Source organism: Vicugna pacos, chromosome 7, assembly GCF_048564905.1.
Source record: "Vicugna pacos chromosome 7, VicPac4, whole genome shotgun sequence".
NCBI classification, from domain to species: Eukaryota; Metazoa; Chordata; class Mammalia; order Artiodactyla; family Camelidae; genus Vicugna; species Vicugna pacos.
The window spans coordinates 52,015,061-52,036,613 of NC_132993.1; the positions used below are offsets into that span (position 1 = coordinate 52,015,061).

At 36.1% G+C, this 21,553-nt stretch overlaps 1 protein-coding gene across 1 annotated transcript in view; it reads left to right on the forward strand.

The window, feature by feature from the left end:
- Positions 1 to 10,605: 10,605 nt before the first annotated feature.
- Positions 10,606 to 21,553, forward strand: part of MEOX2 (mesenchyme homeobox 2) — a 65,853-nt gene continuing 54,905 nt past the window's right edge. The window contains exon 1 of the mRNA XM_006214775.4: positions 10,606 to 11,551. Coding sequence (XP_006214837.1) covers positions 11,038 to 11,551 — 514 coding nt within the window. The 5' untranslated portion in view covers positions 10,606 to 11,037. The remainder of the gene's footprint in view (positions 11,552 to 21,553) is intronic.

The following is a 21,553-nucleotide window of genomic DNA, read 5'->3' on the forward strand; positions in this document are numbered from 1 at the left end:
TACTCACAAACCTGTAGTAGGTGAGGAGAAGGCAAAACACTAAGCACATGCTACCAGATCCCCAGGTAAACTGCATCCATCATAACTGCTCTGCTTCTCACCGTTCACTTTATATACTTGTTCTGTGATGAATTTCTTTTAAAAAAAAATAGGGCTCTTCTGATAATTAGGGTTTTGAAACTACTGCTCTAGAAGGTTTTCATTTCTTTGTGTTAAATTATTTTGTTATATCAAGTTTTACTGTAAAGCAACACAAAACCTTTCTGGAACTAGGAAAAGATTCAGTTCTAAAATAATAGAAATTTTAATCAGTATAGTAAAATGTAGGTTTGTGTTTATCTCATAAAGCTATCTCAGATTATTCAGGCATAGATGATATAACGAGTTCTAAACAATACCTATGTGATAGCTTGCTTTTAGCATAATTTATATACTCAGTATATGAATCAAGCATAAGTTAGATAGATAAGTAGATATAGATATAGATACGGATACAGATACAGATATAGATATAGATATAGATAGACTTTAAATCTTAAGTCCTACAGTGTTGTTTGTCTTGGGGGTATTTTGTTTCGTTGTTAAATGTCTAATTGTTTGGAGTTGAAAGGGTTGCATATTGCAATAGAACTGAAGGTAGGATTAGTCCAGTTGTTATCAACCCACTAAACATCTGCTGTTAAAGAAATGTTCATTACCTTTAAACCAAAAGCTAGATCTAGTAAAACCTAAAATGAAATGTGCCAAATGCTACTATAAATTTATTCCAAATTTATTCCAAAGTACCATAGTGAAGCAGTGTTACATAGCTTTATGTAGCTTTTTCCTTAGAACTTAATAGTAAATAGTCCTTTTGGCCATACTGAAGAGTTTCTGTCATTCATCCTAATTTCTAGGTTTTATATGCTGAGAGGTTTTTAAAATCATATTTTGAAGCAAGTAGAAAAGTCAAGTGAAGTGTATGCAACATAAATGTCGGTTTGTTACATACAAAATGTTGAGATAAAGTTGTATTTATCGTTAGTACATCATTTACTCATTCAACAAACATTTATGGAATCTTGTCTTGTTAATTGGGGAAAAAGTAGAATGAATGAATATTTGTAAGTACTTTCAAAATTTCTTACAGGGACTTCTTTTTAGACAGAATAAGATCCTTAGGATAGATGATAATGACAATTACAATAATGATAATAATATATATCACTTATATATACACACTTACTAGCCTTGAATTGACTTGCTAGTGTATATTATTTCATTTGTTAACATGAAACTATAGAAATAAAAATCTTTATTTAGAAATTAGGAAATTTAGACACTAAAAGTTAATTAACCTTGTCACAATCTAAGTGCTAGTAAGTGACAAATAGAAGATACAGCCCAAAATGTCATATTCATGTCTATGCAATGACCCATTACAGAATGGACAGTACTGATTGAAAATAAAATACAATATCTAACAGGGAATGAATGTAATTTACACATAGAGGTAAGTGCCCCAACACAGCTGCAGACACTTGAAGAGAGATTCCCCCAAAGAATCTGAATGACTCTCATTGTGTATGGACACAACTTTTGTTCTAATTTTAATGACAATTAGAAATGAACTGCTCTAGAGCAAAGAAACAAAGTGAAAACTACAAAAATCAAAAACAAAATAAAATAAAATTGAATCTGGGCTGAGCAGTTTATCAATTAAACTTTCTTTACAGTTAGAGTTGCAGTTACACTTTCCTGATCTGATATAGCAGCTAAATGGGTACTCAAGTCCGATGATAAAATGAAACTTACAGATCCAAGTGCTCTGCTGAGTATATTTACGGAGTATTTACCCTGTGCCAGACACTGTACTAGAAAAACATCAATGTAAGATTCCAGGAAGACTCAAGAAATATACCGTTAGTGATGTGAATTAGGCCCCTCAGGAACAAATTTGAAGTCTGCCAAAAGCCTGGTGTGGCAGAAACATTTACTGCTCACCAAATAGCCATGTGCTCCAGAATATTTTCCAGACCCGTAGCAGGTATATCAGGCTTTGTTCTTGCTTTCAAGCTGTGAGTAAAAATGACATGTATCACCTCCGCATTAAAGTATATAAGACCAGGTGTGTGACCCTCCACTTCTGTCTTCCACTGCTGTGGAGTTTTGTTTTGGAGGAACGTGCAGAGATGACTAATTCACAAGGTCAGCATCTGCCTGGAGAGCCAACAATCTCGCATTAGAATCTGCGGGAATAAGAACTAAACTTTTGCTAAGGCAATAAGACATAGAGGTTAATTCACTGTGACAGCAGTGTCTAGTCCATCACAAATACTACACCTGGCCCTCCTCTTTGCAAGTTTCGTTGCTAAACAAACTCTTTCAAGCATATCAATAGTTAATTAACGACGATGCTCCCGATGCACAGAGGAGTAATTGAATGTCTTCAAATAGGATGTTTTGCCACTCCAGGAATTTCCTGTGTTTCCTTGAGATCTTGTTCTGGAGATTTCCAGGTGTGGTACCACATTGTGAAGCTCCTAATCACAGGGTCAAGAGGATCAACTTACAGAGAGATTTCAGGTCTTACATCATTTTGACAGATCTATATGTAATTTAGTACCTATTTGTGGAAGGGGAAAGTAAGGGAGTGAAAGTTAAATGACATCCTCAAGATCAGCACTGTCTAAGAGAAATATTATGTAAGCCACATTTGTAATTTTAAATATTCTAGTAGCTACGTTAAAAAATGAAAAAGGAAGAAAATGAATTTTAATAATGTACTTTATTTAGCCCAGTGTATCCATCAAATAGCATTTTAACATGTATAAAAGTTTATTAATTTCACAGTCTGAAAACTGATGTGCATTTTAATCTTCAAACATATCTTAATTTAGACTACTCACATGTCAAATGCCCAGTAACCACATGAGGCTATATTTAACCATGCAGCTTGAGATTTAACTTAAATTTATTCCACATTTATTAAGCTTATGTTAAGCATGGTACTAGGTACACTCACAACATTGTTGAATTTATTATAATATTCTTTTGAGTTAACAAATGAATATACTCGCAGAGTTAGAGTGACAGAGCTAAGATTTAAACCCAGTCTCCCTCCTGCCTCTGGAGATGGGACAATGCTCTAGGCAAGTGGATTACAATGGGGAGTCCTGTGTAATCCAAGTAATCTCCTTCCCAATAAAGCAATGGCATTAGTGATGGAGAGAAAGATGAAGTTAATGAATATTAAAGAGGTATACTTGAAACTACTCTACCTGAAGATTGATTGCATATGGACGGTGAGAATGGAGGGGCTTGTGGAGGGTGAGTTCCTGTTTCTGACTTGAGAAACTGGATTGGCAATGATGCTGTTCAGAAAAAGACTGACATGAGACTTGTTAACTTGAAGTTGAGGATTAGCCATATTTGATCACTGGAATTGCTAGTACAGTGCAAGGAACCTAATCTTTTTTGTTTAAGCCGTGACTAGGTTATACTTGGTCACAAATGCCATATGATAATGATTTAACACCTGCTAACTATTTAAGAAAAACAGTTTCTGCATAACAGAAGTACAAATAGATTGGCAAATCTCGAATATAATTATGGAAAGAGGAATACTAACAGCTAATTCAATAACCTCAGATTTACAGCATATTACATTTACAAGCTTCTCTGGCTTCTTTATATCTTTTTAAAAGATACCCATTAGGCTTTGTCACTACACATGCAACAGTGGAGATTTTTGTGGAGTTTCATAATTGTGTGCTTATCTTTGGACCTGGAAGAACAATTCCAAGTGATGCCACCTGGGCCTGAGACATTTGACTTGGCAGGGTCTTGTCAGTTGATAGTAGACCATGTACTTTGGAAAATCTGATCTTAATAATCCAAAGGGGCTTGGCTTTCTACTCTGATCAAATCACATCGTTAACTGCATAATGCAGGAAATAAGAGGTGACTAAGTACAAAACTTGGAGGAATCCAAGCATCTCAAAAGCAGTTGACAGGGACTACTGGCCCACAGATGGTAACTGCTTTGGGAAAAAAAAATGTAACAGTTATCCTAGAAAGTCATAATTGAGCTATTTTTATTTTTCTATATTTATTATATCAGGGAAATATTCTTAAAGTCATTTGCAATAAGTGGAGGTTTATTGTAGTTGATAATACATCACATTTATTTAAATTGACTCTGAGTATGTCTTCATAGAAACGTTAACCTACTGTAACCAACACATGTAGTCATCTTAAATGAGTTATTTGCAGAAATGCCACTGTAGATCGCTACAGATACTGCAGGTTAGAGGAAGGAACTGCCGAGTTCCCCACTACTCATGCAGCTCACTTCAAGATCAGTAGTTTACTGTATTTTATCATAGATCGTTCCAAGATTGTTTTGACATTTTTACTCATGGCTCTGTTTTCCTGTCCATTAGTTACTTATGCCCTCAAGAATTAGCCCTTGGAAGCATGGAATTAGACCAAGGTGGTACCTACAATTCTGAGGTTATAAGGCAAGGGTCAAGCAAAATGAACTTGCCAAGTAGATTGAAATAATCTTTTGTAGCCACTCTGTGTTGAAGAGGTTTCAGTTAGTACTTATACACTCATGTAGTACAAAGAAAGCTTTACTTTGACCACAGGTCTCCTAGTTGGTAAAAAACAACTGTTAGCTGATGGTATGAGGAATTGCCTTATTGTGGGCCCGTGGGCTTAGAGCTAATATTCCTTCTGAGTTCTGGTTAGTGTTTTATTCTGCTGAGATTCCCTAGTAATTTGAAATGCTCTAGAATACATTTAGCCCAATACTTTTTTTTTCTTTCAGCCACTGAAAAGTGTTCTATATCAGCTTATTCCCTTCCCATATACTGTTTACCCCAACTTAATAAAAATCATCCTTTAAAAATAAAGAAAATTTTGAAAAACAATTGACTACAATGACTTTCAGGTTACAGATTTGTAAGCCCAGAAAGCAATGATTATTCTGAACCTCAGACATACAGTAGCTTGCACATTTCTAGGCGTTGACCACATTGCTACCTAAGTTTCACATTATGCATGTGTGACTGCTTGAAACTGTTTCTCAAAACAGTATTTTGTTACTATTACTTTTATCAAAAATATAAATGCCATATATATATGTTTAAGCATAAACCTTTCTGATTACTTATTTTTAAAATTCCAATTAAACTAAAACATGTACCTGGAATCTTTTTACCGTCATTATAAGCGTACATGGTTTATGAGGTACAAATACAGAATCATTTTCCATATATTTAAGCTTATCTTACTTTTCTGCCTCTTTCCTGCTAAATGCTTCCCTCTGGCTTTCCCTTGACCTATTCTGTCCTTCTATCATCTTTCTAATTTCTAAAGTCAACTAAGACATAAGCAGATAGTTGTCATTTAGTCATTCTCGTTCTGTTTTGAACCATTTTCATATGTCCATTACCTGGTATAAAAATACTCCATGTCATTTCCCAAAATCTTTACAAATCTGAGCTGAATTGAAGTATTAATATGAAATTTTTAAAAGTATTTTGTTACAAGGTATCTTGTATTTGACCTTAACTTTACATTTTGTTTGGTAAGCATAAAGTTTTCCCTTTATTCCAGTAAACAAAAATGTTGACATCAAAGGCAACCGGTATTTCTTTGCTGAGTCTGAACTATGTAAAATTGGAGTATGCAAGTAAATATTTTAGGGGAGCTATACCAGTACAACTAAAACACTAGAAGTTTTTAGTGATACAAGTCATAAACCCGGGCTCACAATGAAAGAGGCACTTTAAGAATAAAACATGTTACAAATTGATGAAGCATGAAAAATAAAAACACATAAGAATAACCTACCATAGTGCCATAATTACAGTAGTCATGTTAAACTCGTCAAGTTGGAAAACTTAAAACAAAAAGCTAAGGTTTTTACCTACAATTCCCCTCTTTAGTTTCAACTGAATTTTTATTCTCCAAGATTTATTACTTGTTCTAAATTCAGTCCACTTAAAAGTATAGCATTGCTTTTTATGACATGGTAGAAATAAATGATTTTATTTTCCCTTAAATGGTAGATAGAAATTTAATGTTTATGAGTTTGATGGTATAGAATATATAACATATGATATAGCATTTCATTATGTAACTGTCTTGCATTAGTGTGCCTCTGCATCTTATAGTTAAATATGTAAAGGAGGCAGTTTTCAACTATAAAAATTTAAAATGCATACGTTATCAATAAAGATAACATGCAAGTTGAATGCAAATGAAAATGTAGCAGTGGAATGTAATTATTCCTCATATGCAGCATTTTAAGGTAACTCTGTGGAATAATTCTGGATTTAAAACAGGTGGACAAAAGGAAGTTCAGTTAGAAGTTTTTGAAATTTGAGAGGTGGTCGGTTCCTTCCTAATTTTAACACTCCCCACACAGACAAAAAAAAGATAATTAAAATTTCATAAAATACCTGTGGAAACCAATTGGAATTCTGCAAAATTGCATTTATTTTGAATTTTTAATTAAACCTTATAAATTTAATATTATCAGTCATAATCTATATTTTGTGCTAGTTTTCTGCATATTATCTGATACATGGGACTTGAAGAAAACCACCAATTTCTGGAATAAATCATAAATCTAAATGTAGGAAGAGATAAAAATTAGAAAAATGAAACATGTTGAATATTATTTTATCCTTTTCAGAAATAATGAATAAGTATTTATTTCTTATAGTATATGTAGAAACAGAACACACTTTACGGTGAAAGAACCGATTGTTGTTAGGTAAAAATAAGTGACTTATTTTAAAAATCAGTAAAATATATAGAATCACTAAATAACGTGCAGTAGAAAATTCTCTCTTAAATTTTGTGGTGCGTAATTCCTGGAGAAAGGCAATTCTTAAATTTTTAAAAATGGAGTGCATCATAAATCACATAAATTACCATTGGCTGTTTAGCATATTTTAATATATTTTCAAAATTCTTTATTTCAGAAGAACTAACTAAAGGACATAACTGTTATTTCTTGGAGAGATATAGCAGAAATAATATTTATATTCTCAACAAAACTTTCAGAGACAAATCCCAGTTTCAACTTAATTTTCCATACTTCAATTCATATATCATGACTGTATGTTACCAAGGCAATTTTATCTAGCAGGTAAAATGCGAAATAGAACTTTATAATATCTGTAACTAAAGATCATATTTAATTTGAAGTATTTTTATTCCCCTCATACTTCTTGGCACAGACATTCAGAAGAATGGCAGCTCTTAAAAGAATCATCATGATTCTTAAAATTTAAACATAAAATTTTCAGATTGCTTAAGTTCTATTCCCCTTAAAATAAAAGATTCTTTAAAATACCTCTGCCTTTATTATTGAATATCACTTCATTAAGCAGAAGGAATAATAGATAAACACATTTATCAAATGTGAAGAGCTTAGTGCATGTTTAAAATAGTTTTGATCATATTTCCAACTAAAGGTGAGCAGTTTACATTTTTCATACATTCAACCTCTTGTTATAATGTGCTGCTTGATATCAAAATCTTGCATAAAATGTTATTAATTAAACATTTTTTCAGAGAGGTTCAAGCATATTGTCAATATAGGATAAATATGCTATATATAGTTTTAAATGAATGCTATAGAAATTCTATAATAAATTTTGTAGTTTTTACTATTCTCCATGATATAATTAGCCATTAGAGGTAAAAAGGTATCTTTCAGCATTGAGTTTTATAGATGTAGACACTGATGTAGCTATTATAGGAATGCTAGGGATTTTTCCTGTTATCGTTGCATTTTTAAAAAATTCTCTATGGCCTCAAAAATAAATACTTTATATTATTCCCGATACTCTAAGAAGTGAAAATTTTGAAAAAAATGTAATATATATTTAGAAATTCTCAGAAAATGAACCATATTTAATTCTAGAATGCATCAAGACCTTCTTTTCTACTTTTTTTTTCTTTGAATCACACTTTTTTTTCCAAGTAACAATTTCCTTATATAATGCTTTCTATTCAAAATCTGGACTTCATCATGTATACTGTTGTATGTTTGGGGTCTTCATTTAAAAAGACCTTTCCTGCTAGCTTTGTTTCATTGTGTGCCTTTAAAAGAGACTCCTTTCTTTTTTAACCTTTTCTAATTTTTCTTTCGCAAGATTTCTGGCCCCACACTCAGCTGACTGACTGAGGCAGGTAGTAGAGAAATTTCTGGACATGTTGTTAACATCTAACACAATGAGTGAGAAAAAAGCCAGCACAATCACCAGGCAGGTTCAAGGAGAAGTGGCAGCTCCTGGAGATGAGAACTTCTGTGTGTTTGCTAGTTGCTGGTTACCTGCAACACAATGGTTAAATTCAGCTCCATTCATTTCTCAATTGTGTTGCTCCCTCTAAACCGCTGTAATGCAAATCGAAGGACCTTTATGGATGTTTTTTTACTGATGTGTGCAAATCAAGTGTATCTAATTAATCTTGTCTGACATTTTCCTCAATATCTTTAGTAGACAGTATTACATTATGTAAATATTTCTGGTGACTGTTCATGGAGGTGGCTGCCTAAATTTTTCTTTGGATAAAGTGTTTAATGCTTTCACCCAGAATCCATAGAGGAGCTACCCAAGTTTGTGAAGTTTAGTGTTGCTCTTTGTACTTCAACTTTTAATATCAGAGCACATATTGAAACCATAAACACAATGAAAATTCAAAAACTATTCCGACGATATTAGAAGAATATATCCCCTCCTTTTTTTTCATCCTTAAAGAGCCAAGGGAGTGGGGAGTGGCAGGAAGAAACATTCTTAAGATCTAAGTCCTGGACGCCATCCTTCGAGTGCTTAAAACCCTTAGAAACGTGCAACGTGAAGAACACCCCCTTTCGAAGTCTAAAACAGTATTAGATTCCCAAAACATATCGGCAAAGAAAAGCCTTACCGTCAAACGCTTGCAGCAGGTTCCAGCTCAGACCCAGACTGAAAAGTTGAGCAGCTGGTGAACAAAAGTTTTAGCCTTTTTTTTTTTAAACGAAGTCTGCAAAACTAATTTCCCTTAAAATAGGGCTCAATTTCCGTTAAAGAAAGCAGCACTTACAAATCTCAGAATTCCTGATCACCCCCACCCCATCCCACCTCTGAGCAATGGAAAACAGTTCGAACTTTCACACGGAGGTAGAGGTTTATTGCGAAGCCACTATTCTACAAGACCACTTAAGAGAAAAGGGAGATGGTCAAATTGGAACCTGAGGGACTGGGTTAGGGAAAAGGTTCTGCCTTGGTGACACTTCTCAAAGATTAATCAATACTTTTTTTTTCCTAATTCAAACCAGATGACTGGCCCACTTTGCTGTCCCCATTAATCCCATTAACAACTTCAAAGACCTGCTCCCCGTCCTCTGGACACCTGAGACAATGAAAATAATAGGGTGACAATGCTGGTGGCACATTTGGGGTCCCAGGCAGGATAGGTGAGCGCCGATATTCTCCTGATGTGACATGTCCCAGGCAGGGCTGAACTGTTCCTGCACCTCATTACTGGCAGCCGGTGTGCTTGCCTTGTGTAAACGACTTGGCCCCCAGCAGACAGTGTCGCCCCTCAACCATGTGGCAGTATCAAAGCCCAGCCGTCGCTCGCATTAATTCACTGGTGGCAAGTTTTCTTACTCATTTTCTAGAATTTAAGATTGTAACCGAGGAGACCCGAGGCACCAGGCTTAGTAAACTTTGAGGGATACCCAAGTGTTGTTTCTCAGAAAACGGAACCATGGCGGGGTTGGGGGAAGGGGTGCGATTTGCTGGTTTAATTTTGAGCAAAAGAGAGGGTGGATTTCTGAAGGGAAACGAGGAGACATGGGCTGGCTCCTGAGAGGAAAGACTGGAAATGTGCATGCAATATGCACATCTCATGTGACCGGGACGAAATCGCTTCGAAATATTCCCGACCCAGGGAAAGTTCTTCTTGGTGGACAAGTGGCTAGGAAATGGAGTGAGACTAGGAAAGCGGAGGGAAGGACGTTTGCGGACAGCGGGGTAGAGACCCCACCTGGCACCGCAGGTGAGGATGCCGAGGTCTGGACATCAGGAACTGTCACCGCTCCGTGCTTTCTTCCACCCGACCAGGTCTCGCTCCTTGCTGCACGGCACGGAGAATGGCCTTTTCTTGCCCGCAGGGCACTTCCCTGCAACCTCAGATCTGGCGTCCGAGCCCAGTAACAACCCACCCACAGACACCGGCTGTAAAAAGCCAGGAGCGCCACTGTGCCCAAGGCACGAGTGATGTGAAGTTTGAAAAACTTGAATTAGTGCGCTCCAAACAGGCGCTTTTTCCTCAATCTTACTGCTTCCTTCCTGCCCCTCCAGAACTAGGCACACTCCTAGATTTCCTGCAGGTGACAGTGCCCAGGTGGCACTGACACTGACGAGAGACCTTTCCTGAGAGAAGTGGGCAGGTAGGACACTGGGTGCGGGGTTGGGACTATCGGGGCCGCTCCTGAACCGGCCCAGCGGGAAGGGGAGCGGCTGCCGGCCGGGGCTCGGGCTCAGGCGCCGGGCGCGCCGCTTGCAGTCTTGGCGGCGGGCAGGGGTGGGCGGGCGTGGACACTCTGCGCGCGTCCAGCAAGCGATAGGAAATGGAACTGGGAGCGCATGGCGCGGACTGAGCGGGAGTTTTGGAGGGAGTTTGCATGTGGTCAGCACTGGGCTCCTAAGCCAGCCCCCAGCTCACATTACACTCTATTTATAACCTCTCAGAGCCGTTTCCCCCTGAAAGCAGTTCTTTGGGACCACCTTCTTTTGGCTTCAACCTCTCCACTCTTGACATCTGAGTAGTTCGGAGGGAAGCTCCTCCAGGTCCGAGTGGTTTATATGTAAAGGAGACTGGCCGCTAGGGTTCAGGACCGGGATTATCCGAGCTCTGCAGAAACGCGGGCGACTATTGATTTGGGAGGGGGAAAAGCCACACGGTTTCCAGTGAAAAGTGACAGAGTGTGGTGGCGTTTGGAACCGTCGTGGTCTTCTGCCTGGAGCCCGAGACTTGCATGCTATGGAACACCCGCTCTTTGGCTGCCTGCGCAGCCCTCACGCCACCGCGCAAGGCTTGCACCCGTTCTCCCAATCCTCTCTCGCCCTCCATGGAAGATCTGACCATATGTCCTACCCCGAGCTCTCCACTTCTTCCTCGTCTTGCATAATCGCGGGATACCCGAACGAGGAGGGCATGTTTGCCAGCCAGCATCACAGGGGGCACCATCACCACCACCACCATCACCACCACCACCACCAGCAGCAGCAGCACCAAGCTCTGCAAACCAACTGGCACCTTCCGCAGATGTCCTCCCCCCCGAGTGCGGCTCGGCACAGCCTCTGCCTCCAGCCAGACTCGGGAGGGCCCCCGGAGCTGGGAAGCAGCCCGCCGGTCCTGTGTTCCAACTCTTCCAGCTTGGGCTCCAGCACCCCGACCGGGGCCGCGTGCCCGCCAGGGGACTACGGCCGCCAGGCGCTGTCACCCGCGGAGGCGGAGAAGAGAAGTGGCAGCAAGAGGAAAAGCGATAGCTCAGGTAAGGGCGCGCCGGGCACCCTCGGCGAAAGGGGGCGGAGAGATGACAGGGAAGATACTCGCATTAGAGTGAGGCAGCAGGGAACATGGTATGGCCTTTTCCTCTCTGGCTCCCCGCCGCCAAATTCGGCAAGGCTGCTTTGGTCCTGTAATTTGGGGGCACGTGTTTCTCCGAGGGCAACACTGCAGCCAACTGCGCTATGCTCTCCAAGATTCAAACTAGTTTACCAGAGGGTTGAGAAAAAAGGGCAAGTGACAAGTATGTGAAATCGATTGAGAAGCGTGACTTTCCATCTGAGCGATGGGGAGGAGAGTGCACCCTGGGATGCAGCGTCCGCTGGGCGGGCGTGCGGGTGCCGTTCCTTGACTTTTCCTTTGCAAGTTCCCGACTCAGTGGCTCGATTTTTCCCATCGTTAACTGGATTTCCAAATTATTGCACAATATTTGGAACTTGCAATGGAACTTGGCAGAGCATATGAGAAAAAGTTTTAGGTTTTTTTTTTTAAATTCTGATTTCAGACTTCTTTAAATAGGACTTTATTCCAAATGGTAAAAATTTCCCTTTCTTGGGGAAGAAGACAAATCCAGGATTTCAGAGGATTTTAAGGAATGTCAGAGAATTGTAACTAGATATATGCTCAAACCCTTGAAGAAAGACGATTCTTAATAGTAGTGCATTCATGTGATGCTAATCTAAAGAGAGAATTTAAGTTTCGAAAGTGGAAAGTAAAATTATCCTCCATTTGAGTATTATCAGAAACAAGTGGGAAACAAACAACCCGGGTATCGCTGGTACTCGAGGGTGCGCGCAGAAGGCGCTTATCTCCGTGGGTAAACGAGCCGCCACGCAAAAAGGGAAGCTTGCTGAACGCGGATGCTTGAAATTTAGCGCAGGCTGCCAACTAAATTTTAGCAATCCAGAGAAACTAAAGTTTTGCAGGGAACTCCTCAAAGCCCTTACCTATGTGTATCCTTATGAAATTGTTAAAAGATGCTTTACAATTAAGGAGGTTGTGAGTTTTCTTCTGTAGCAATAGCGGAACCTGTGTTCCATCTTTTTGAAAGAGCTGTCGTTTGTTTAATATTTACATTATTTTCTTCCTTTGTAGAATTGGTTTAACAGTCCTGGAAGATAATTCTAGATATTAGTTTGAAAGATTGGAAAATGTTTATCCTTTAAAATGCTTTAGGTAAGATCCCACATGAATGACATTGATTGAGCCGCCTATTTCATGTTCTTTTGCAGCAATGGTGTCAGTTATTCGCCAGCAGTAGTATAGGATGGATCCTCCTATCACAAACTTAAAATCTAACTTTTACTTTCCAAGGTCAGTGGTGAACTTCTGATGCCCCATCACAAATTAGTTTATATCCAAGGAAGTTAGCAGTATCACTCATTTTTAATGGTTTTTACTAGCTGTAAGTAAAACTCTCTTTCAGAGTGTTACGAAGTTAATCATAGCAAGAAAGTTTCCATCTTCATTAGGAAAAAAAATCAGTTTTAGAATGCAGTGGTCATTTTATAGAATCAGCATTTGATATCAGTGTAACTTTTCTGGAATAAGATCTGTGTTCAGGTTGGTCAGCAGCACTTTTGCAATTACTAGAAACTTACTGTTCATTTTACTTTCGGCGATGTGAAACCTATGTCATGGATTGTTCCTTATTCTTCCTCAACTGAATCAATACACCCAAGTTTCGGAGGGCAAATTGAATTTTCGTATAGGCACATTACTTTGGTTAAGGAGAAATGAGAAAATGGGATCTCAGAACTGGTTCCCTTCAATTATTTTAATAACAACTTTCTTAGAAAATTCCTTATGTTAATAGTGCCACCCTCCTTTGGTGGGAAATAACCATACAACAAAATAAGTTTATTTTTACTTGTTGAAGATGATAATTAAAGTGATGGGAAAACAAACAATAGTTTTCTTCAACTACATAATGTATTAACAGATTACATCTTGACTGGGAAATACAATTAGTCATCACCAAGGGTGGAATCACTGGGGAGATAGAATGAACATTTTCTTTGATGGGATATTTTGAAAGAACTTTTGACTATCTAAAAGGAAATATCACAATAGTTTCTGATTAAATATAAGTATATTATTTGAAAATAAATTTTAATTTGCCAAATTCAGTATTTTGGTTAATTTATATTTGTTAGATTTTAGGATAGATTTAAATTCAAGGTATCTTTTTCCTGTGATGATGTTACATTTGGCCTTCCATAATTTATGTTCACAGCTACTTCATTTGATAATATTATAAGGGCATCTTGATCCAGCAGAAACTAAAGCAATGAAGAAAATCACCATAATTCTGATATATTGTTAACTCATATATTAACCATTACTTATAGCAGAGTTTTAATGTTACAATATTTTCAAAAAATAAATTAATTTCTAAACTTTAAAAATTTTAAAATTGTATTAGACGAAACCCACGTCATACATTGTAGAGACCATTCATATTTTGTTATGCAGTTTATAATTACTATGTATTTCTTGTATTTCTAGTTGAGAGTAAATGTAGTACATGAATCCAAGTCACAGTCAGAACCAAAATTCTCTATCCTTGTATCTCATACCCAGATTGTATGTATATGTATATGTATGTACCACTGTGTGAAATTATGATGGAATTTTAAGCTCTGGAAAATACTGAAAACAACCCAAAATTTTATCCATGGTAATGATGCTGAAACTACAATATGTAACAAATTCCAGTGTGCATTTACATGCATTCCCCTTCCCAAACACACATGAACACACGCAGCTTAAGGATATAGAAACAAATATTTATGGACTTGACACTTCCACTGTAGTTTATTGACAATCAGAAACAACAAAGTTTAATAGAAAATCACACTATTTTTTTTATATGTGTTAAATATATTTCCAACTTGGAACCTGCTATGCTTTCCAGCATTATTAGCAAAGCCAACATCTGCCACACCTTCAAAGGAGCTCTTAAATATCAAAACTTTACAACTGCACTTAAAACAATCTATACAAAACAGGTGATTCTGAAAAAAAGGTCTATAAATAGTGTGAATTACTTGGCTTCGGTTACCTTTGATTGTTTGCCAAGCAGTGTAGTAATAGGTATAAACTGCCTACTTTCAGTTAGTATAGACAAATAGATTAATGAATCTAACTTTAGTTTTTATGCAGGTAATATACAGTATAAGTATGTAAGTATTTCCTATTTAATTAATGGGATGAATATAAGCATATATTCAAAATTATATACAAAAGAAAGGGAGTGATTTGGCAATGTGGATTTTACAAGATTTTGAATCACATTATATTCTTGTAAAATTGTAAATATTATAGCTACAAGATCATGAAGTATCTGTTGTCAGATAATGTCTGTCTATATGCCTGGGTCTGCAGAATGGCAAGCAAGTATTACGTTAATAAGCTGGAAATTAAATACAGAGTAATATCTTCCCCACTCTAAGTCTAGTATTATATTACACTTTTTTCTAGATATTTCAATCTTCATGTTTTCTGAAAGAAAAGAAGTACTTTATTATTCATCTCTGTGTTACTGGATCATGGCTTTTCAGCACTTGGTTTAGAATTTAAAATACAGTCTATTGGATCTGGATAATTATAGGAGAATATTGAGCAAATTAAATGACTCAAATCTGTGGAATAAAAAAAGTACCATTTTCAGTCTTTTACTTGGAGTGGTAGATTAATTTTAGGTGTGAACGTTTTTAAATGATGACCTAACATACAAAGATTTTTAAGTACTGTTGACCTATATGAGTGTTCTCAAATGATTACACTCAAAAGTCAAGAGCAGCAGTTCCTTTAGAATTAAGGTGCTTTATTGGTGAAAGTCAGCAATGGATGGAAAGAAGAAAGCAAATAAATATTGGAAGAGTTTCTAGTTCTCTGTAAATATCTTTATTTATAGTTGATTTGAAAAAGAAAAATATTAAATGCAAGACATGGCAGTGCTAAAACTTTCATTTGGGTTTGAAACCCTGTACCAAATATTTTAAATTTTAATTTTTGTTTAAGGTAATTATCAATGGAAACCATTATGTTGGCGCACTGTAAGCTGATCCCCACTAATAAACTAAAAAAATATTTTAAACATTACCTTGTTTTTCCTCTGTGTTTGGAAACCTAGACCCTTCATCACAGTGTTATAGTTTATAATAACTTACAGTATTTATTATAAGATGTAAAAAGTCTAAGAAATTAATTTTAAACAAAAGTAAAATAGCAAAAGGGGCAACCCCTTCTCTTAGATTCACAAAATTTGGGAGACTAATTTTATATTTAGTAGAAAAATTAACTTTTTTTTTTTTTTTAGAAATAACTGGGTGAATTAATAGCTGAATCATGTTTTTAAAAATCACCACATGTAAATCTATTACATGTATTTGGCCTGGTAATGGTGCCATTTTGATTCATTTACTATGTTAAAATACATATATGGGGGCAGTTTTATTAATTTACTGTATGAAAAATGGCAGTCAGAAACAAAACAAAAATGTGAGGGCTTTTTTAGATTTTCATTTCAAATGAGAAAAACCAGTCTGATTCAATAATATATTTTAGTTTTAGGCTGTGTTCACTTCAGTAATTTATTTTTAAAATATCAGAGCATGTTTTTCCCCCAAGCATTGCTGTAATTATCACAAACATTAATGAGTGATAAATGATAAGTGACAAAATATTATAAAATAAAATACACACAGGAATTCCTTAATATTTCTTGAACTGATAGTTGCAGATGATTTATTTCTCAATTTTTTTGTATTTTTACCTCTTTTTTTAATGATAAAAATTTTTGTGTGGAAAATATATTAGCACATGAAGTAAGACTATCAGGAGTAGAATTTTTCCCCCTTGACTGTAATCAAAAAATAAGAAAGATTAATTATTGAGTGGCCAGGTAAATTACATTCCTTGAGTTATTGTATTGGTGACTGATTCCAATGGTTACAATAAAAAGAAGATAAAACACAAGGACTGAAGTCCACAAATTAGGAATTATTTTAGATATGATGTATTTCCTATTTAACATACTTAAACAGCAAAACACATTTCATTGTCACAGCTTGTTTCTGTTAAGTGTTTTAGTCAGTAATATGGTTTAGTTATCAATAATAAGCTTTTTGTAAAGGTTGTAAAGAAAATCAAATACAAACTTTTTTTCCTATTTTTGTTATGATATTTTTATGATTATTTCTTGAAATAGCTGTATCAAACTAAAACCCCCAAGGAGAGATGGAGTAACACAATAAAGAAGAATTAGTTGCAACACTCTCTCATTCTCTACACTGTTGCTAAATGATAGTTATTAGTGAGGTTCAAAATCCAACTGGATAAAACTTTGCAGGATATTCTATTGCTCTTATGGAGTAAAACTTAACAATGGTAAAGGTCATTTTAGGTCTCATCCTTCAGTTTGCATTACCTGTGTTGATGCAGAATTAATTTAAATCAGGTGCCCTTTTCTCTAATGATTTTCCACTTACGTTATAAAATTGTAAGGAATTTATTTTCCCTTTAAAAAAACGTTTAGCATTTTATGATACAAAATAATCAAGAAACACACTTGTATAAATTTCAGATGTTTTCATATTTCAGAGTAAATGTTTCTATTTAAAACCTTTTGAAATATTTCTTTCTAAATTAACTGAAAATTAAAAAATACGTTCATATGTGATTGAATGTGTCAGCTATTAATTTTCCTCTATATTTGGAATTTTAAATATACAATTAAAATTGTCCCCTTATTCATAGATCCTTCTTTTATAATGTCACATTTCCACAGCAATATAATATTTCTGAATTTATACATTAACTATCTGTAAATTTGGTACTGTGTATTGGCATACTGATTTTCATAGGGCTCTGAAATTATTTTATGATATGCTATTTGATCTCTTCCATGTGCATACACACAAGAAAAATCAAGTAAAATCGGTATTAATATGTATACATTTTTAGAAAGGGTTTGAGGAAAATTCTTTCAAAAATAATCACTTTGCCTCTCTATGCTATACAGATTTAAAATTAATAAAATCTTTAACTTATATGATATTATTGCTGTTCTAGTTTTCAAAATTATCATTTCCATTAAAGTTTAATCATTCTAAAATACTTGTGTATTTTGGTGACTTAATTCTTACATCCTTGGAGTTTTTACTTTTACTGCAAGTATAGCATAAGTTTACTGCGTAATAATGCGTAGTAGTGAAAACGTTAAGGTTTTGTTTAAAGATTTAAATTCAGAAGTTTGTTGCTCTTCAAAATTTCATAGAATCAATTTGATTAGAATATTGCAAGTGTATTTAAATATCCTATTGTTTGTTTTCATAAGCTTTCTTTTTAAGATGTTATGTGTATGTTTCTTGAAGCTTGGATAAGCTATACTGGTTGAGATTATGAATATAAGGTGTTTATTTTTATAGTTTTTATTTTCTACTTTATTTTAGTTGAAAGATTAATGATATAAAAATGGGAGGGTGCTTAATTAACTAGGTTATGGCAGCTGTACTTAAAGCACACTTTAAAATAATCTATTTATATAAAGATAGAGACACACTAATAGATAGAATTTCAAATTTAATTTTTTTCCCCATGTGTAGCCTCAGTGGTGATAAATTGTGAGTGCTAGGTGGGAGTGCCTGGCCTGACTGGATGAAAGCTGTGGGATGTTTGGGTTTGGGGAAGGGTTGTAAACATATTCCAGAGCAATAAAGTGGAACCTGGGAGTGACTGGACCACAGGCAGGTCCAGCAGGACTTTATCTTTTCAAATTTAATTTCTTGATAACAGATCATCTGACCGTATTAAAGACCATAATATAATGTTAAATGTTCCAGTTACAAAATAAAATATTAGGTTTAAAGCATATACAGCTGTGTGGAGAGTCCAACAGGCTGAAGTTGGTAATCAATGATAGTCATAAAGTCCAGTCTGCCAACTCCCTGCAGTTTTTGTTTTCTTTTATTTTTCTCTTCCTCTAGCTCATTATTTTGCATACACTTCAAGAGATTTTCATAAAGCTATCAAAAAAATTCTCAGTTATCTTGCATGACTGTGGGCAAGAAAATAATTAAGATGAAGTCATCTCCCTCTCAGCTCTGTGGAAACCTCGAGGAGGGTCCAGCTTGGGTTGGTAGATGCCAGTAGAATTTTAAATGCCGGGAATTTTGCTCTTTGAAAATATGGCCTTAAAGCTTTGCCAGAAATGACACCCAAATAAAAACTTACTTTTGCAAATGAGAGTTATTTGCAAGTGTAGTGGTGAAATGTATTCAGTGTCTGTAGAGGCAGCTTCTTACAACTGTCTGGACTGCACAGAAAGGTTTTGGATAACCATTCTTAGCCTCCTGAAAAACTAGCGAACTAAACTGAGGCAACTTCTTATTAGTTGGGAAGGAAAAGCGTAAAATTGGTAGTGACTCTTATCAAATAAACAATGAGTACCAAGTAAATTTCACAAGTGATTGATTTTATTTTGATAGTTAAAACATGTAGTTCAGGAAAATTAGAACTGTGCCCTCAAAAACTTAGTGGTAGCTAAATTGATAAAATGTCACTTAGATCTTGTAGGATGCCAGTACTCTCACCAATGAGTTTCACATTTTGAGAACCCTCTAAAGAGAACTTTACTCCCAACTGGGTAGATAGAATTAAGTGATATCTCTCTTACTTAATATTTTTCAAAAGTAAAATGAGTTTTCAGTATGTTTAGTGCCTTTAACAAGGAAAATCTCCCCTACAGGCTATGTTTACTTTGGATTTTTTCCCTCTCATTTGAAGTATAAGAGGGCCTGGATACATTAAACTAGACAGCATCTAGATGTAAACGAGTAAGAAAGCTGAAATGACAGGAAACCTGGAGGCTAGGCCTCCAAATTTGGGTCCTGCTGCTGCCGCCTCCGGCTTCAGGATTATTGTCTTCTGAATGTCTGCCTTCAAAATTCAGAGAATTATAGATGCCATTTCTTCCAGAACTATTCTTTGTTCCTAGAAGTGGAGCTTCACCAGACTTATTTCTTGGATACTCAAATGTTTGGGTAAATTAAAAGAAATAGCAACACTTTTTTTATTGTTGCACTTTTTTGCCAATAGTTGATAAATCACAAAGGATTTAATCTTATTTCTTAGTCATCCTATCAGACAAGGAAAAAGGTGGCATGGTCAAAGGGATCACTAAAGAGAGGTTGATGTTGACTATTTGATGGTAGACAGTACGTAGGAAAGCAACAAGAAATGGGAAATCACTCAGGGTCTACCCCAAATTGGAAGAGATTAGCGCCTCTAAACCTGAGGGGGCTTTTACAAAAATCCAGAATCCAGTGAGAGCAGCAGGACAGAAGCCTTCGAGCAAAGTTGGGACCTCCTGGGGAGGATTGCAGCTGCTCTCAGATACCATCCAGTAGTCTGTCTTCATGCCTTCCAGTCTCCTTCTGTTGCATCCCATTGGCCAAATGTAATCAGAAGACAGAGGCAGATCACATGGTTCTTGGTGGATAAAAGCCATAGAAGTCAACCTAAAGGAATGCAGGCCACAGAAGAGAAATATCCAGAGCTGATCTGGGAGAACATAGTGGATCCTTCTGTCTCTTACTAATGAGGTTTAACTTCTCTGTATACTGTAATTTCCTAAAAATTAAAGTGAGTCGGTAAACATAAAGTACTTAGAACAATGTGTGGCTCAGTAAGTATTCACTGCTCCTTTTATCATCTATCAGTGTAAGTGCTGTTATGTTGTGGGTCTACACCATCTGAAAACAATCTGTCTTATTTGCCTGCTTATTCATATTTTGCTACTAACATTGCTGTAGAACATGTTACTTGCCTGAAAGATTGCTGTTTAAAATAACCTGCAACAGTCCCTAGAATTGTAAGTTGCGGATCATTTTCCTGACATGTAGGGTGACTTCTAGACCAAGTTGTGTAAGAGACTCAAATTGCTTTCACTTAATCACTCCTAAGATTCCCATTTCATTGCCTCTTTTGCTTGGGCTTCTCCTAACCTTTCTCAGGTGTCTCTTACCACTTCTCCATCAAGCACCTGTTTTTAAGAGGAATGTACAGAGGGTTATTTAGTCAAGAGAGAACAGAACTTAAATGAAAACATTTTAAATATGACCTTGAAATTTCAGTTCTCTGTTGCTGCTGTTAACTCAAAGGACAGACATGACATTTTTCTGCTGCATTATAAAGTTCATTGCAAGGCAAATTTACAGATTATAGCCCTTGGTTATTTTGGGGGTTCCATTTGGAGACCCTCATGAGTGGCAAATATGCAAATACCACAGAAAAAATTGAAAATGTATTATATCCCACATAAAATGCACAACAGTTTTATGATGGTGATAAGTTCTTTTTCAAAGAAAATAGTTATTTGTTTATATTTAATAAATTCTTGAGAATTAATGCTTAGGTTGAGGCAACAGAGAACAAAATTCACTCAAGTTCCAAGTCCTGGGTGATTGGCTACTTTCATTCTATTCCACTTACTCACCTCTCCTATGTCCACAGTTTAACGTGGGGAATTCAGAAATATATTTCAGAGAAATTTTTAATTATTATATGTAATGATCTGTGGCAGTTGCTTTTGAATAAACAGTAGAATCAAGTACTGTATTGTAATTCTAAATATTGAGAGCTCTTTCGAAGCTCTTTCTTAGGTTGACAGCAGTTTAATCCCTACAATGAGAATTTCAAAGGACTAGAGATTGCTCTGCTAGACAATGTGAGAGCTAGGAGGTATTAGGGAGAGAGATGCAGGAAGGAAAACAAAACATTAAGTGATTAGGACTACACAGCAGTGACAAGAAAGGGCCAATTGCATCAACTATTTCGTTTCTCTCGGGTTTTAGCATAGGCTTGATCTGTCAGTTTTCTTAGTGATTTGTAACCTGTAATGTTTCAGCAGATCGTTAGAATCAGAATTATCAAGACGAGAAGAGACCCAAGGCATCACCCAGTTCAGTGAATGTATTTTCTA